Source organism: Microtus ochrogaster, chromosome 21, assembly GCF_000317375.1.
Source record: "Microtus ochrogaster isolate Prairie Vole_2 chromosome 21, MicOch1.0, whole genome shotgun sequence".
NCBI lineage: Eukaryota > Metazoa > Chordata > Mammalia > Rodentia > Cricetidae > Microtus > Microtus ochrogaster.
This window is the reverse complement of record NC_022022.1, coordinates 35,997,471-36,014,858: the sequence shown is the minus strand read 5'-3', so window position 1 is coordinate 36,014,858 and position 17,388 is coordinate 35,997,471. Positions and strand designations below refer to the sequence as shown.

Sequence of the window (17,388 nt, the reverse complement as noted above, 5' to 3'; positions counted from 1 at the left end):
TGGAGGTGGTGGTGGAGGTGGTGATGGTGATGTGGTGGAGGTGGTGGTGGTGGTGGAGGTGGAGGTGGTGGAGGTGGTGGTGGTGATGGAGGTGGTGGTGGAGGTGGTGATGGTGATGTGGTGGAGGTGGTGGTGGTGGTGGCGGTGGATGTATTGGTGATAGTAGTGATGCTGAGGATAGAACTAGGACCTCATAGATGCCACACAAGCCCTCTATGTCTTTGAGGCATACACAGATAGGGAAATAACTTTGGAGCATTATAGTTTAATAATTCCTTGGAAATGTGACAGGTACTGTTTGTTTAAAAGGAAGACTTTTTTCATAGCCATATGCATAGATTCTGTGTGGATGAAACCCAGAAAAAAAGTGGCTTTCCAGGAGAGCAACTGGATAAATATCAATTTATGCATAACATGCTCATTTTATACCAGAGGCTTTGGACTGAAGTGGGAGTGGGGGAGGAGGTTCAGGGTCAACTTTGCAATAAGGGCTAAAATTCCAGTTACATTTGGGACACTATTTACTCTCAGCGATCCCTTCATCATCTCAATGCTTATTCTCTCCTGATACTGCTTGTCACACTAGTGAGATTTCCTTGATCTAGGCTCAACTTTGCTCTGTCAGCCACAAACAGGTGAGGGTGTGAAGAGATGAACTTTTACGAGGTAACACTAGTGACTGACTTGTCACAAGTGGGTCTATTACATTATATAATCTGTTGTAACTTCAATTTTTTAAAATTGTAAATAAGGATGATATTCATCTTATGAAAGCAACTGTAACACTTTCTATTTTGCCTAGCATGGTATTCATAAAATGTTAACTGATTTTAACAATTTGTTTTACTTTTGAATGAGATGTGAAACATAATATATATTAAAGAACTCTGGATGGTAAAACACAGTACTCAAATCTACCACTGGAAAAATCTTCCAAAAAAAATAGGCGAGTCACACTCATAATAAAATTTCTAGTATACACATTAAAAGATAACATTAATTTTAATGTTTTAAATAAACAGATAACATAATTTCAGTATGTAATCAACATACATATTTTTAAATTTAAGAAGATTTAAAATCTCAGTACATATGTGTCAAGTTAGTCATTAAATGTTCAACAGTATAGTGAAATGTCATCCTACTGAAAGTTATATAATAATGGAAATAGTATCCTACCTGTTTGTAAATTTAGATTCATTAGAATAATATAAACCATTTCCAAGGTGATTTAAACTCAAACTCTAAAAATTTCAAATGGTCATAGCCACCTGTGGGCAGTGGCTTCTACTTATTTAGCTTCGCTCCCATTCTAGAATTTTGCTTGCACCTCTAAAGAATCATGGACTTCTGTGAGTTTTATTTTTGTTTGATCCACTACTTGACTAACACTTGTCTTTTTAACATTTCAAAAGACAATTCAAAGGGTAAAGGAAACTGCAAGTTTCTTTTGGAGTGTCGACTGAACAATTATTAATGTTTGCTTGTGAGTAAACTCTCTGGGCAAAACCAAACAACTTCACAGAAGTAGGTAAATGTGTGGTTGATTTGAACTTAGAAAAAGAAGTCGAGGATACAGTGCCTGAATCACTTTTGGCCTCTGCTTTCTATGGCTGTCTTCTAGCGCGACGACAGATTTAACTTCTGCCTATTAGGGTTAGCGATTTTCACCTTGCTGACAAGCAAACTTCAGAGTTTGCACTTCTCAGAGTACACAGACGTCTTTCACGAAACCAGGCGGTAGTCGCTGAACTTGCGTCGCCAGAGATTCAGCCAAAGCCCCATTCTATTTTTAGCTAGACCAACTGCGGGTCAATTCAAGTTTCTGCAGAGTGAAAAGCGCTCAGACACAAAACAGAAAAGCGGAAGCCTAGCTCTCTGCCAGGTACCATTCGAAATCCCCGGAGACTGCACCCACCGAAACTCCACAGGGGAATTGTTTTGAGGCCGCAGCAGCCAGCCCCAGCAAGTCCCGGCACCCTGCCTGGAGAAGCCACCGCCTTCTAAACCCTGCTAGGCGCGGCCCCGCCCAGCCCGGCTTCGGGGCGTGGCCAGGCGCGGAGGGGCGTGGCCAGCCTCGGGGCGAGGCGGGGCGAGGCGGGGCGAGCGCGGAGGCGGAAGTTCCCCGCCGGCCTGTGAGGGGACAGCGCACAGGCACCGGGAGCCACTTGTCAGCGCTGATCGGAGGCGGAGGCTTCGCCGCGCGGGTCCGGAGGTGAGCGGCGGCGGGCGGCGGAGGAGCGCGTCGTGATCCGCTCCGGGGGAGAGGAGGCGAAGGAGGTGGCGGGGTGTTGAGCGCCGGGGTCAGCGGGGCGGGAGGAGGATCGGGCGCGCGTCCCCCCGGGGAGCCGCGGCTCCTCAGGTGCTCTGGGTGCGCGCGGTGGCGGAGGTGGCAGAGGGTCCCCCGGGCAGGGAGGGCGGCGCGGGAGCGGGCGCGCGGTGGGCGGGATGGAGCCCCGCAGTCGGGGCTGTCGGGGACTGGCGCTCGGGAGAGCCGGGCGCGCCAGGGGGCGCCCGCCTGGACCGCGGGCAGGCGGCGAGGGGCAGCACCTCGGCCCCCCGGGACGCTCGGGCGTGCGGAGAAGGTGCGCCTGTACGGGAGAGCGGCGCTGTTTTGTTTGCTGGATTCCAGGCGACGGAGAAGCGCTTCTTTCCCCTTCGTTCAATTTTTGTCATTGTGTAACCTGCTGGGGGCAAAGTCGTTGCGCCCAGAAATAAAGCCCATCTGGCAAATTGGTCGTGATCGCCGGGGTTTTGAAACCGGTTTACTTTGTTGGGGCTTTTGCCGGACGGCGCTTCTGCTGCGTTTGACAATGAGTGGAAAAAGGAAGGGCGTCTGGACTGGCCAGAACTTGGAAAGAAAATTCGTGGCTGGGCTGGGCAGGGCAGGTCTAGGGTGTGATCGCCGGATCCTATCCCAGGTCCTCCTCCTTGACCCGAGGACGTCTGAACCCGCCTGCCACGGAAACTGCTGGCTGGGGAACCTTATTTGGCCAACAGGGCTAGGCGTGAACCTCAGCTGGGAAACGTCTCGTCCGCTTTCCTCTTGCGCCTACAATCCTCTCACCATTCTATCTCAGCAGGGAAGAAAGAATCTCTAGACAGTCTTCTTTAAATGGGGCTTGTCCCTAGGGGTGGGTCTCTCCCCCTTTTCGCTCACCAAGGAAGCGAACTTGGAAGTGTGGGGAAACCACCTCCAGCCTAGCTCTAGATGGAAGAATAATTTAGATAGTCCCCCCTCAAAAACCCCCCAGAACTCCGCAGAAATTTCAACATTTTTACTTGTTTGAAAGCAGAATAAGCTGTTATTTCCTGCCTGTTCTGTTGGTATTTTAGGGTTTAGGGTTTGGGCTCTAATAACCACATGGGGGAGACTTGGAAAAGGCCAATAAAAATATTGTCATTGCTTAAGGATCAGAGTATTTAAAGACAAATGAATTCCAAGTGAAGCTTGCAGAAGGAGAAGTTAGAGAAAAAGACAACCGGTTTTATGGTGTGGCTGACCTGGCCAGTGCTAGAAATTTTAATAACAAATGGGAGAAATCGGGAAGGGAGTCCCTAAGAAAAGGGAAGGTACATGGATGCCAGTTGATACATACATAAAATACATTCTCTCCTAGGGAAGCTTGGAACTGGGAGGAAGTTCAGCATAACTTTCACGTTCTTCCCTTGACATAGTTAAAGATTAAAAAAGGACAGTGGCCTGTGAAGTATCGGTTGGCTTACAGATTTATTTGTACTGCATGACATTATCAAGACTGCCTCTGCTGGTCTTTCTCTACTGTTCCTGCGGAGATCTTTTTCTAAGGGAAAAGCGATCTTGTGTGGCATGTTATTAATTCCCTCCCATTTGTTTTTCACCTGCAGTTTAACGGTTTGACTTCTGACGCCCTTTGGGTATGGCCTTTGCTTACTGCCTTTTTTTAATCTTTACCTGAGCCAAGGGAAGAATGTGAAGGCTATGCCGAGCTTCTTCCAGCTCCATGCTTCCCTCGGAGAGTGTATGTGCTAAAGTAATGGCACTCTGTAGTAGTTCAGCACTACCTCTCCATCTGAAAAGCTTCACAGTGCACATTGTCCCTCAAGTCACTTTCCTTTAGAAACTAGATTTTTACCCTTTTGAGTAGAAGGAATTTGTTTGCCTTCTGCTCAGGGGCACATCTGCTGCTGGACTTGATATGATGGCTGGACCTCTGAGTGGATTTAAAACATAGTATATGAAGGTGGTTGATGTAACAGGACAGATTTTCTATGGAAGTCAGAAATATATTTTTGTTTGCTTGTTTGTTTTTGCACTGGGAATTGGTCCTAAACTCTCACAGATGCTTGACAAACTCTACCATTGAGCTATATTTCCATCCCTTAAAGCTTTGTTTTGACAAGTGTCTTTAAAGTTATGAAATTATACTACCATACTTTTTAAATGGAAGAACTGTATGTCTTTAATATTCTTTTTAAGGAGGAAACTACCTTCATTCTTCCCAATGCCTTCAATTATTAATAGGACACTCTTAAGTAAATTTTGAAAGATCTACCCTGGAGTCATTATGAGCCTCACTACAACAAGACAGGGGAAAAAAAGGACAGTATCATGGTAATTTTCAAAGGCTCCAATTTGGTTTCATTAAGGTTAACTTTGTATTTCAGTTATGGTTAGTATAGCCTCATTTACTGGCTCAGGAGACTTACTCTCTGCTGGATGATATGAGTATAAAAGAAAACAAAGATTTAGACTAAAATACCACTTTTTCTAGAATATAGCCTAGCATTGCCTGTATAAAAAGACAATAAGGCCTTAGGTTCAATTCTCACCCCAGAAACAAACAAATCAACAAAGAACAACAACACAAAACCCCCAGTTTAAGACAAGCATCATTCTTCCTTAGAAAATCTGAACCGTTAACATCAGCCGCCTTATGTTTCCTGCCTTAATATACTTTTCTACTTTTAAAACCCACTGAAACTTCTGTCCCAGCATACTAAATTCAGAAGCACAAGTAGATATCTGAACCCACTGAGAGTAAAGCAACACTTGAAATTCCCTTGACTGTGGGAACTACCATATTCCTGTAGAAGAGGCTATGAGTTACCATCCTTAATTAGAATCGTTTGGGCTCATCTCATCTTTGAATAGTTAATTATTTAGAAGACACAAACAGCCAACAGACCTGCAGTTCTGTGATGTGGTCACATGACTGAAGTGAGTGAGATCCAAAGTGTTCCTGCTGATGACAGTAAAGAAGGGTGCGCAGGATGCAGCAGGACAGTCACACTGGGTTATAGTCAACGTAAAATCACATTCTGTCTGGGTATATAATTCCGCCAATAAGATATTGAAGTTCGTATGTGAGAACCCACAAAGTTTGTTTTTTGCAATTTGTAAACCTGGACAGATGTCTAAGAGTACTTTCTGACGGGGAGTTGGCACGAGCATTAAATAAATTTTGATTAGCTCATGGATTCCTTTTCCTCAGCTGAGATTAATCAAGAGTTTGCTAGATATAATCTGTATGTCCTTTCATCCCAACCCAAAATACTGAATAGTTTTGTTGGCTTGATAGACAATGCATTGATATATGTAATTCGGTTTCTAATAAACATTTTTACTAACCATCTAATTTTCTTTTGTAGTTTCTTGCATCTTTTCTGGAACTCCACATCGAACCTTGGAACCATGAGCAACTACAATGTGTCGTTGGTCGGCCCAGCCCCTTGGGGCTTCCGTCTCCAAGGTGGCAAGGATTTCAACATGCCCCTGACAATCTCTAGTGTAAGCACCCTTTTCCGATGTTACTCCATTCATCCACTGTTTGGTCCTGGGACCCTCAGGACTGTGCTACTCAAGTCTCTGTTGACTTGTACAACACTTTCTACACGTGTGGGATCTTTGTTTCCTCTTATCAAGTTTGGCTATCTAATAATAAAGATGACGAGGGAAGGTACTTAACAAGGACAATTTTATTTCTGTTCAACTTGTTTTCACTTCCTCCGATATTAACAAAACCAAAATAGAAAACCTCTAACCTAGGAGCGAATTGCCCCTAGTTTGGGAAATTCTCTGGGCTTTAGTTTCTTCAACAATACTGTGTGGCATTGTACTATCAAATTTCAGTGGCCTCTTTCAGTTCCCAACACTGTCATGGCTGGATTTGGTATTGTTTCCTCACCCCATATTCTGGTGGAGGCAATAGTCATGAGTAAGATGGAAAAAAGCCACTCAGATCTGTGGAGAGAGTGAAGGGTGTGGATCTCCCGCTAGACTGTCAGCCTATGACTAGTTGGGATTTGACTTTTTACCCCATTGGGATTTAGCTGAATGCAGTGTGTGTGTGTGTGTGTGTGTGTGTGTGTGTGTGTGTGTGTGAGAGAGAGAGAGAGAGAGAGAGAGAGACAGAGAGAGAGAGAGAGAGAAAGAGAGAGACGGTGAGAGGGAGAAAGAAAAGGAATGAGTCATGGGAGAAAATAGTTGAGACTCACTGTAGCTCTGGATGGCCTGGAACTTGCTGTGTAGAGCAGGCTTGCTTTGAACTCATAGTGATACACTGAACTCTAACTCCCGAGTGCTGAGAGTAGAGGTGTCTGACCTTAGAATGTCTTGATGATTCTGAAAAAGGAATAATTAAGACTTCTATTTATTGAGACTCTGTCAAGCACAGTTTCACTCACCAAAAGGGAATTATTATTATTATTTATTTGCATAACTTCCTTTGTGTTTGTGTGTGTGTGTGTATTTGTACGTATGTGAGTATGTTGGTGTGCACACTCATGAACAGGCCAGACAGGAAGTTGGGTGTCTGCCTCCATCACTGTTTGCCTTACTGCTGTGAGACAGGGAATCCCTGAACTATAAGTTCACCATTAGACTGGTTGGTCAGTGAGCTTTCTTGGGATTGCCTGTCTGCCGACTGGCACAGCCTTTTAAATACGGGTGTCAGAGGCCTGCACAGCAAGCATTTTTACCCAGTGAGCCCTCTTCCCAGCCTTCTACTTGTTACGTAGTCTTCTGAATAGGAACTTTATTTGTTAAAATATTAGCATATTATATATAGTTCCCATACCTTGCTTTCCTCTCTAAGTTTCCTTAGAGTCACATTCTCCCCATCTCCTTTTCACCCGACATCCCTCCTTGCCTTCTTTTCTTCCTTTCCCCCTCCCTCCCTTCCTCCCTTCCTCCCTCTCTCCTTTCCTCCTTTCCTTCTCTTCTTTGTTTTTTCTTCTTCTTCTCCTTTTATTTAAGTAAAGTTTATGCCTCCTGCTTATTACAGATATTACAAATCTCCTTTTAAATAATGGAGTTCTATTATTTCTTGGCAGCAAATTTACAAATAGCTTATTTTTAACTGTCGCAAATATTTTTCTAGATTTTAGGTTAATTGTATTTTTCAGGAAAGTGTATGTAAATAATATTCTAAGACTTTGTGTTTCATTTTAAATGTGCAGTTTCCATGTGAAAGTGTTGTGTTGGGATTTAGTTTAGTCATGTGAGGTAGTACTTCTGTACTGAAGATCTGTGATGAGGGTGAAATATTACGGTTTTATCGTAACTTTTTTAATATTAACTTTTCGTTTCCTATTTTAATTTACTAAAGAAATTGTTGTTTAAAAGCTTCTTCCAGTACTTATTGTTTACTTGTGTGTGCGTGCATGTGCATGCATGCGAGTACTTGTGCTCATTCATGCACACAGGGTACAAGTCAGAGGACAACTTGCAGGAGTCTCTTGTCTCCTTCCACCCGGGACTTCCTGGGACAGAGCTCAGGGACCTTTTGCCTGCTCAGCTGTCTCACCACCCTTAGTTTAAAGTATTTCAAGCTTTGCTGAGAAAGGGGCCAGAAATCTTACCTAAATGAAGCAAACTCAATCATTGCTTTGTTGTTTGGTAATAAGGATGTAAAACATACATATCTGTTGTGTTGTGCCAACATCACAGAGTTTTATGTGCTTCAGCTCCCTGGCAGACAGTGAGGTGCTAGCTCCATGTTGCGATGCCGATACAAGGGAACACTGCATATATACATGCATACGTGCCTTTCCCTGGCCCAGAAATGCTTTCCCTGTGTAGACAGAGTGCTAATTAAAGGATTTTGAACACACTGATTAAAAGCGACCACGATAACAAAGCTGCTGAGTTATTTCTGTTCTCTTACAAAAGTGTCTGCCATCTCCTGTGACCTTTTTGGGCCTGTGCAGTGGGGCATGCAATTCATTCTGGACTGGACAGGATTGGGAGGGGAGGGGTAGAGAGAAGGGAATGTTGGCTCAACTTGGCTGCAAGGCTCTTGGCCTTTTAGTGTAGTTATTTTTAACCCCTTGTATGATTTATTTTAAACATGCCCAATAATAATGTCTAATGAAAAATTTGTGCCTAATAACATTTATATTGTGTTAAGATTATTAATGCTACAAATGCCTTATTTTAATTACCCCTCTGATTACATTTATTCTGCTTGTTTATGTAGAATTGCAGGATTTTTTTGTGATCACCGTGTTCTTTAATTAATAGTATTAAGAAGCAGTGTGCCTTAAGATAGTGATTCTTTTATGTAATGATGCATATGAAAATCTTAGCAAAGTTTGATACATTAAAATCTCTCAGTTGATGTCTTTTGTAATAATGTGTAATAAAAATGAAAGTTATTTAGGAGTGTGAAACAAACCCCTCAGTTTTAGGGAATATGGCAGTTAATATTATGTTGTTAATTAATATTTTTACTTAAGGTATGTTATAATTGAAAATGGAAAAAAAAAGAAACCCAGACACTTGTACATCTTTATTTTAGAATTCAGAAGCACACAGTTTTTCTTGGGATAGGATGTGTTGAACTAAAGGGCCATTTCCATTTCTTAGAACACTGAAACTTTGGGGTATTAAGTTAACTTTGAGGTAAGTAAGCCGCTGGCGAGGACTCAGACATTCTATTTCTCCGAAATTTTGTTATATTAGTGTTTAGTGTATTAATATGCTGAACTGGTTCATAAAGAATGCAAACTAAACTTCACATTTCTTGGTTCATCATCTGTATTGTGCAGTATTTTGTTGGTAGGTTTCTAAGGTAGGCTGGGCAGTGCCTGCTGACTTTTCTAAAGGATGCTCAGACTGTGAGAACAGCACGTTCATGCCACTGTCTTCAGTTTTCTCTTTAACTGGAGTGTTGCTGCTGGAGTTTGCAGGCCGCTTTTCATGACCCTGTGTTTATGGGAATAGCCCTGAAGCCATGGAATGTGGGGATGGATGGGTTTCTCTGGAGCACTGTGGGTTCGTTGGTCTTTGCCAGTATATTTTATAAGAAGAAATAGGAGACTAGTTGCACAATTCAAGGCTATATTTTGGCAAGCTGGTTTTTTTTTCTTCTTGGTGGCGTTATAAGGACCTTTTAGATATAAGTGTTTTTTCGATTTAGGATCTCAAAGTTGCAGTACCTGCTGTGTCGTTATCTGCTGTGTGACCCCAGAGTCTTCATTACTAGAATTTGGATTTCTCCGGTGATCGCCCAGTTCTCCATTAGACATGTTTTAGAAGTTGCTTTAGGAGTTTAGAATGAGGTTAGATTTTTTTTTTAAAAAAATATTCCATTGATTCTCAAGGGTTAGAGGAGAAGAAATTGTTTTAAGTTCAGATAGTTTCATTTCGAGTTAAAAAGTTTAAGAAATAGACCATTTTCTCAAGTATGGAACTCAGTTTGGGGAGATATCACAGAATACAGAAAGACAGTTGTGAAACACTTGGCTGGGAATTCATATACTTGGAAGTTAAGGACATTCCTCCTAGAAGCCACTGGGGAAGATACGAAGTTCTGAGGAGTACAAAATTAATATGGTAAAGAACTAAGCACCACCCTGCAGTACCGGATAGTCTGTTACACCTATCTCATGAAATGACAAACATGTTGGCCAGTGTTTTTCAGGTTTAGTGGGTGTAAATCTTTTGTATTTGGAGGGATTTACTTTAAAACAGGCATTAATTGAAATGGTCCTCAAGGGATAGAATTTGAATACCTCCACTTTTTCTGCCATTTTTCAGTACACTGTCATGGCTTGACTCCCATCTAAGCCGTGAATGCAGGGAACGCTTCTCCAGACAGGCCAACTGCAGTTGTTCTCCTGGATAACAGGCTGAAACACCCTGCAGACCCCTTAAGCCAGATTTAGATGAACAAACATGACACGCGCAACAAACATGACATGCATGAAAAGCACAACATGCGTGGTCGAGCCTACACATGTGCCAGATGCAGCATGTGTGGCGGATACGACATGCAGCACGCGTTTTGGGGCACGCACGCATTCCAGAGGCTGCACACGTGCCGATTCCAACACGTGTGTCATTTCAGCCACGCATGCCACATTCGGCATGCCAGTCGAAGGCAACACACATGTCGTATCCGTCACGCTAGCCACATTTGACACACGTGATGGCCCTGACTCGCGTGTCCTTTTGGCCACACGTGCCGTTTCTTTGGTCATGCTTGTCATGTCATCTGACACGCATGTCAAATCGGCAACGTGTGTTGCGCTTTTCATGCGTGTCATGTTTGCCGCATGTGTAGTTTTGTCGCGTGTGTCATGTTTGTCGGTCTTGAACGGTTTAGACCGGTTCAGACGGGCTCAAACCAGTTCAGACCAGTTTAAAGAAAGGAAGAGAACTATCTTACTTTGAATAAACGGGTTCATTGTTAGTTTAAAGCTGTTGACTCACGGTGTCCAGTTACAATGTTAATTTAGTTTATATAAGTACATAATGTATATTTCATATGTATATTCACTCTCTGCTTTTAAAATATTGGTTTTTTTTTGAGAGGGGGTAGGTGGGGGGAGGGACTCAGAATCCTGACTTGTCTGATGTGGTTTTCTCTTTGTGGTCACAAATGTGCAACCACCTTTAGATAATTCTGAAAATGCTTTTCTATTGTAAAGCAATAAAATCAATGTATTTTATTACAAATGAGTAATTTTAAAGAATTTTAAGCTTATTTGCTTTTTACCAAACACTGATTTTTTTTTTTTAGTGTTTTTAGGGAAGTTATTTTTAAGAAGAGAATTTTATGGGTAAGAAGGACTCTTATCTCCTGGAAGAAACAATACTGTAGGGCTTTAAACTTAAGTAGAGAAGAGAAGAAAAGGATTTCATTACTTAAGAGTTGCTCACGTAAATGAAGAGGGCTGACTGAAGCCTGTGGCTTTTTTGGTTAGTTCTGAGACCTTTTTTGGTGGTTGTGGGCCAGGTGCATGTGAGCATGCGGTCAGCCTGCTGCCTTTGTTTCTAACACACTACCTGTAGTCCTTCTTGCCTGCGTTCCCATTTCCTCAAGTTGAGTCATAGCCTTTCTCCCAGTTCTGACTGAATGGCGGAGAAATCTTGATAAGATTCATTAACCTAGGTGCTAATACTGTTTTTGACAAAAAGGAGCCTGTTTCTTTGGCTTCTTCAAGGGGATTATTTATTGTGCTTCAGTTTTGGCAAGTGAGACTCCAGGCCCTTATTTCAGTTCCTGAGGTGGAACAGAGATTGAGTATGGGGTGGAAGAACTTGACAAAGTGATACACTGTCATGCGAAGTAGCAGTGTTTGCCTGTGTGCGGAAGTAAATGACGTAGGGGAAATGGAAGGGAAACGTTAATTGAGTAACTAAAGGGCAGTTACTTCATTGATCCTCAGCTGCTTCAGATGCAGAGCACCGCCCAGCCACACTGAGAAGGCGGTTCGATTTCTACACGAAGAGAGAAAATCAGAGTGTTTCTTTAGGTAATAAATGAAATGGACAAAGCAGTACACACTGTTTAAGTGGACTTTCTTTTTTTCCCCCTTAAAGATGCATTTATTTTTACTTTATGTGTATGAGTGTTTTGTGAGCATGTATGTAAGTGGACTGCAGATGTCACAGAAGCCAGAAGAAAGTACTGGGTTCCCCACTGGCACTGGAGTTAGGGTCTGTTGTAAGTCATCACGTGGGTTCAAACCTAGGTCCTCTGCTAGAGCAGCAGTGTTCTTAACTGCTGAGCCATCTGTCCAGTCAGTTTTAGTATTCACATTGCCCTTTCTTCTTCACCTTTCGTGTTGAGTAAGTGGAGTAATCTACACTTTCAACAGATACTCTAATTTCTTTTATTGTCCATAGATATGTTGCTATCCATTTATCTATCTGTCAGTTACTGGGACAGAGTTCACCCTGTTTGTTGGCATTTAGGCTTTTAGTGCTCACTGAGGGCTAAATAGTGGCAGCACATGGCCCAGGGAGGCTTAAATAAACGCAGGGTCATAAAGTGAATATTGAGCATTAACAGGAAAGAATGTAAAAAAAAAAAAAAGGGAAAAGAGAAAAAAGTTGAGAGCCTACAAACTTAGTCAAATTTGGTATTTAAGAAATCTTGCTTAATCTTTTACCCCTTCCTGCTATAAACGTTTTCTTCAGAAAAACATTCATATAGATTAGAATTTAAAGATGTGAATGTTTTTGCCCTGTTACTCATTTCTTTCTGAAACTTTCAGTTTTAGTAATTTCTTGTATATATTTCTGGAGATAATGTGTACATCACATAACTAAGCACATATCCTTTTCATAACACAAGAACTAATATTACAATAAAGAAAATTTTGGCAGTCTCTTTTTTTCTTTTCTTTTCTTTTCTTTTCTTTTCTTTTTTTTTTTTTTTTGGTTTTTCAAGACAGGGTTTCTCTGTGGCTTTGGAGCCTGTCCTGGAACTAGCTCTGTAGACCAGGCAGGTCTCGAACTCACAGAGATCCGCCTGCCTCTGCCTCCCGAGTGCTGGGATTAAAGGCGTGCGCCACCACCGCCCGGCTCTTTTTTTCTTTTAAAATCAGTTAGCATATCTTTATTTTTTTAAAAAAAAAACCCTATGTTTGGATATGTCATAATTTGTGTTAGCAGTTTATATCATTGGACTCTTAGGTTTGTCCTAAGTCTTTTGTATTTACTGACACAGGTACAATTTTTGCATGCAAGTGCACACACAAACACACCATTATATTTGTTAGAAGAATTCCTAGAAATGGAACAGCAAGTTAAATGCTTGAATACGTTTGTAATTTTGGCTGGTATTGCAAAATGTCTCTGTAGAGACTCATACCTGTGATATGAGCCTGGCTGTTTCCCCATCCCTGTGAGTCTCAGCAGACTTTGATCTTTGTCAATCAGATGGGCCAAGTTCCAGCTGTTTTCCTTTTTCAGGTTTAATTACAAGTGATACACTATGATTTCTCCATCTTAAAGTGGTTCATTATTTTCTACTTGCAATCAGATGAAAGAAAATTGTTCTGTCTTTGGAAATGAAATAGCTAATTTCTTAGGGATTTAAAAATTTCTTTATCCAGAAATTTTATTAATAGTTTTTTCTTTCTTGCTTTTTTTAAAAGCAGATTTTCTCTCTGTTACCACAGTTCTTCCAATGCATGACAAAAGATGATTGTGTGTGTGTGTGTGCGCTTGTGAAGGCCAGAGGTCAACAACTGATACTCAGCCACTTAACATCTTATTTTTTGAGACTAGGTCTTTCACCAAATGTGGAGTGCATGGATTTGGCTAGGCTGGTTGTCAGGGAGCCCCAGGGATCCTCTTGTCTCTGCTGCTCCTGGATTACAGGCATAGGCTCTTTTACCTACTTTTGTTTCTGTCTTTTTAATTGTGAGTGCTAACCTTAGGTTCTCTTGTTGGCTTTGCAAGCACATTACTGAGAGCTGTTTCTCCACTTTTCTACCCCTGCCCCTTTCTGGAATAATTTTTGACACAGCTCTGTCATAGCTGTTTGAACAGTTAAGCAAACCATATTTAAGAGTTTGAAAGTTGTTACTTTTGGAGTTGCTCTAGCTGCCTGGTGCACTGCATGGCTTTGTGTCCCACTCTTCTGCAGGGCTCTTTAGTGATTTGACAAGGTGCTGGCCATTAGAAGGTGCTTGGTCAGCTTGTGGGATGTGATAAATTCACCCTTTATTGTACTGCTGTAAATACTTAAATGTGAAGAGTTTTGAATTTCTGTGAACTGTTGCGTGCTCTTTAAAATGTCTGACAAGGCACCCTTCCTTGGGACTCCTTCCTTTTCTTTATTAAACCGTGGTGGTGGAAACATGCTGACATTTATGAGCCCTTGTTTTTGTCTACGTCCTATTGCAGGTGTTTTGTTCATGTGTAACAGTATATTAATTCCTCTTAACATTTCTAGTGGAAAGTATCTTCATTTTAAATCTCTTAATTTATAGATGAAGAAACATGCAAGTTAAGTAATATAGTCTAAGTTGTATACTAATAACCAAATATGTAATATATCGTAAGCTACATACTAATAACTAGATAGGCCCAGGACTTGAAACCAGCTGAACTGTAGTAATAATTCTTTTAATCTTTATACCCTGTCACCAGGGACAGCTGAGTATGTGTGTACATTTCACGAAGAACAGATACTGTACTACTGGCCATGTCAGTACACACCTCTAATCTTGCCCAGTGTAGAAGATAGGTAGAGTTTATTGCAGAGTAAATTACTGCAGCACTCTCAACAGCTGTGAGCAAACATTGGCCAAAGAGATCATTGTACCAATCTATATTCTAGGAAAGCTTTATATTGTGTCTAAAATCTCTAGAACAAATAGCTTTTCCCAAGGGGTATTTTCCCAACCTGCTGACTGACAGGTCCATTTGGGGACTTATGGGGAGGACTGGTGTGCCCTTGTTCTTTACCAGATAGCTTCTGGCTAGATGGTAATCCTGTGATGTTCTGTGCAGTCAGAATAATTTTATATGGATTTGACCCCGCAGTTCTAATTCTGCCCTTTAGTGCTATGCACAAAAGATACTTATGGCCCCATATTCCAGCATTTCACATAGTTCAATGAGTTATGTTCCTCGAGAGGGCAAATTGCTTAGCATGTCCAAGGAATAGAAAGTTGTGGGACTGAAGTAAGGAAGAAAAGGCAGAGGTAGATGAGGGGATTGTACAATGTGTCTAAAGCAGAGTGAGCGATAAAGAGGTTCATATGGTGATGAGGATGGTGTTAGGAGTGACGATAGGCAGTCCACAGATTGAGAAAAGGTTTCCATTTGATTGGGTTGTAAGCAGGCAAGTGTATAGGGAATTTTCTTCATTAGTGATTGGTAGCTGAGGGTTCAGCCCATTGTGGATGGGAACACCCTGGACTGGTGGTCCTGGGTTCTATAAAAAAGAAGGCTGAACAAGTCATGGGGAGCAAGCCAGTAATCAGCACCCCTCCATGGTGTTGCATTAGCTCCTGCCTCCAGGTCCCTGTCCTGTTTGAATTTCTGCTCTGACTTCCTTCAGTGATGAACAATAATATGGAATCATAAGCAAAATAAACCCTTTCTTTTCCAAGACTCTTCTTATTGTGTTGGTTTTATCACAGCAGTAGAAAACCTAGCTAAGACTGTGGTTCATTTTCTTATTGCATCTGTTATGGCATAAACTATCATCAAAGAGATTTGAAAGGAAGTCTGATACCCTGGTGCATCCCACTAGATAGACAGCTATCCACAGTGATAGGCAGTCATTGTAGGTTTTTTTTTTTTTGCTTGTTTGTTTGATTTTGTTTTTCCTTTCAAAGTGACATGATAGAGTGTATTTCTAATGAGAAGCGGTTGTTTTAGGGAATAGTTTTCACTTGTGGTAAAGAATAAGTTTAGTTATAAATAAATGTATAGTCTAGAGAAGATAAGCAATGTCTGCTATTTGTCCTATTGCTTTCCAGGAGTGCTGTCAGTATCAACAGCCCTTGTGTGTAACTTTCTACATCCCTTATCTCTTGTCTGAGCCACAGCCAGCTTTCTGGATATGGGATGAGTGCCTGACCAATATGAATCCATTTATGGACAAAATGAGGAGACTAGTATTTGATCATGCTAGTTGCGGGCTGCAAGAAGTTCATCAAGTCCAAAGTTCAGCTAGTCAGAGCTTTAGTCATGTTAGTACATAGAAATAATTGTTGCTCCCTCTTAATTTATTTATCCATTCTACAAATATTTATTAAATTTATAATATGCTAGATAGTCTAGGAAATGACATAATAATACAAATTAAACAAAGATCTTGATGTCTCACATCCATATTTAGGGACTCAAGGAAGAGACAATAAAGACAGCTGATAATAAAACAGTGTTTTAGATTGTTCCGTACCATTTGTAATTGCTTTTGTATATTTTACTTTAAGGAATGCTTTGGTTTTCTCCATTGACACTTGGCAATAACGACCTCTTGAAGACATTAATACAGTGAAGACACACTAGTAAACTTCTTTGGAGTGTACCCAATAGATACTAGAATTTCTCAACTTCCTGTTTCAAGCTAAATTAAATCTAAAAGATAAAAACCTTTCATAAAGGCAAAAAATTTATTTCATCTTAATGTTATAGGATGTTATCGATGGAAAAAAGGGTACAGTCACCATCCTATAAGTTATCAGTGAAACACATTTACTCCCATCCTACCATCCTACTGAACAATGTAAATGCCTGTAAACAGAGACTATTCTTTCATTTTCCTGTACCCAAACCTGAATAATCATACAGAAGCTATATTAATTGTCATACCTTTTGGCCAATGGCTCAGGTGTATTTCTAGCTAACTCTTACATCTTAAATTAATCCATTTCTTTTACTTTATATGTTACTGTGAAACTTGTGGTTTGTTACCCCTTGCTTCTTGAGCAGGTACATGATGTCTCTCTGACTTTACTTCCTTTCCTCCTCTATCTCTGCTTGGATTTCCTGCCTTGTTCTATTCTTCCCTGCCATAGGCCAAAGAAACTTCTTTATTAACCAGTGCTAATAAAATATATTCATAGCATACAGAGGGGAATCCCACATCATTTACCTCCTGAAGCTAATTTATCTAACGAACTGGTAACCATAGGTCAGTTGTCTTGGCTTCTGTTACATTCACCAAAATGGTTTGGTTCAATTTTAAACGGGGAAATATTTTCTTTGAGAGGGCAGTTTTTTAAAAGTGTTTTTATTTTGTTATTTCAAACCTTCATTTCCATTAAGATCCACATTTTTTTATTTCTAGATAATTATCTAACTTATCCTAATTAAACATCTTATACTTTTGTTATTCTTTTACTCTCTTAGTATAACCCTGCCCCCCTTTTGGCTGAAGGAGGTGTAGAGGTGGGGATGAGGGAAATATAGAATGCATATGGAATAAAAGCTGGAAAGAGGTTACTGTGCTGGAAAAATACAGGCTGGACGAGGAGGATAAACAAAACCAATTATTTTTTGAAACTTAATTCTTTGCTAATTGACAATGATTAATAAAAGAAATTTCCTTATTTAAGGAGCTTGCTGTAAAAAGAAGGAAGGGATCCATTCTAAGTTTAGTTCACTGGCAGTGCTCTAGATGCAGAGTGCCTCCCCAGACCTGGTGACGA

The 17,388-nt window shown here is 41.0% G+C and overlaps 1 protein-coding gene across 9 annotated transcripts in view; it reads left to right on the top strand.

Annotated features, from left to right (window-relative positions):
- The first annotated feature begins 2,120 nt into the window (after positions 1-2,120).
- Positions 2,121-17,388, top strand: part of Pdlim5 (PDZ and LIM domain 5) — a 163,838-nt gene continuing 148,570 nt past the window's right edge. For all 9 annotated transcript variants that reach the window (XM_013350037.2, XM_026784095.1, XM_005357365.3 and 6 more), the window contains exons 1-2: positions 2,121-2,215; positions 5,632-5,770. In XM_013350037.2, coding sequence (XP_013205491.1) covers positions 5,675-5,770 — 96 coding nt within the window. In that variant the 5' untranslated portion in view covers positions 2,121-2,215; positions 5,632-5,674. The remainder of the gene's footprint in view (positions 2,216-5,631; positions 5,771-17,388) is intronic.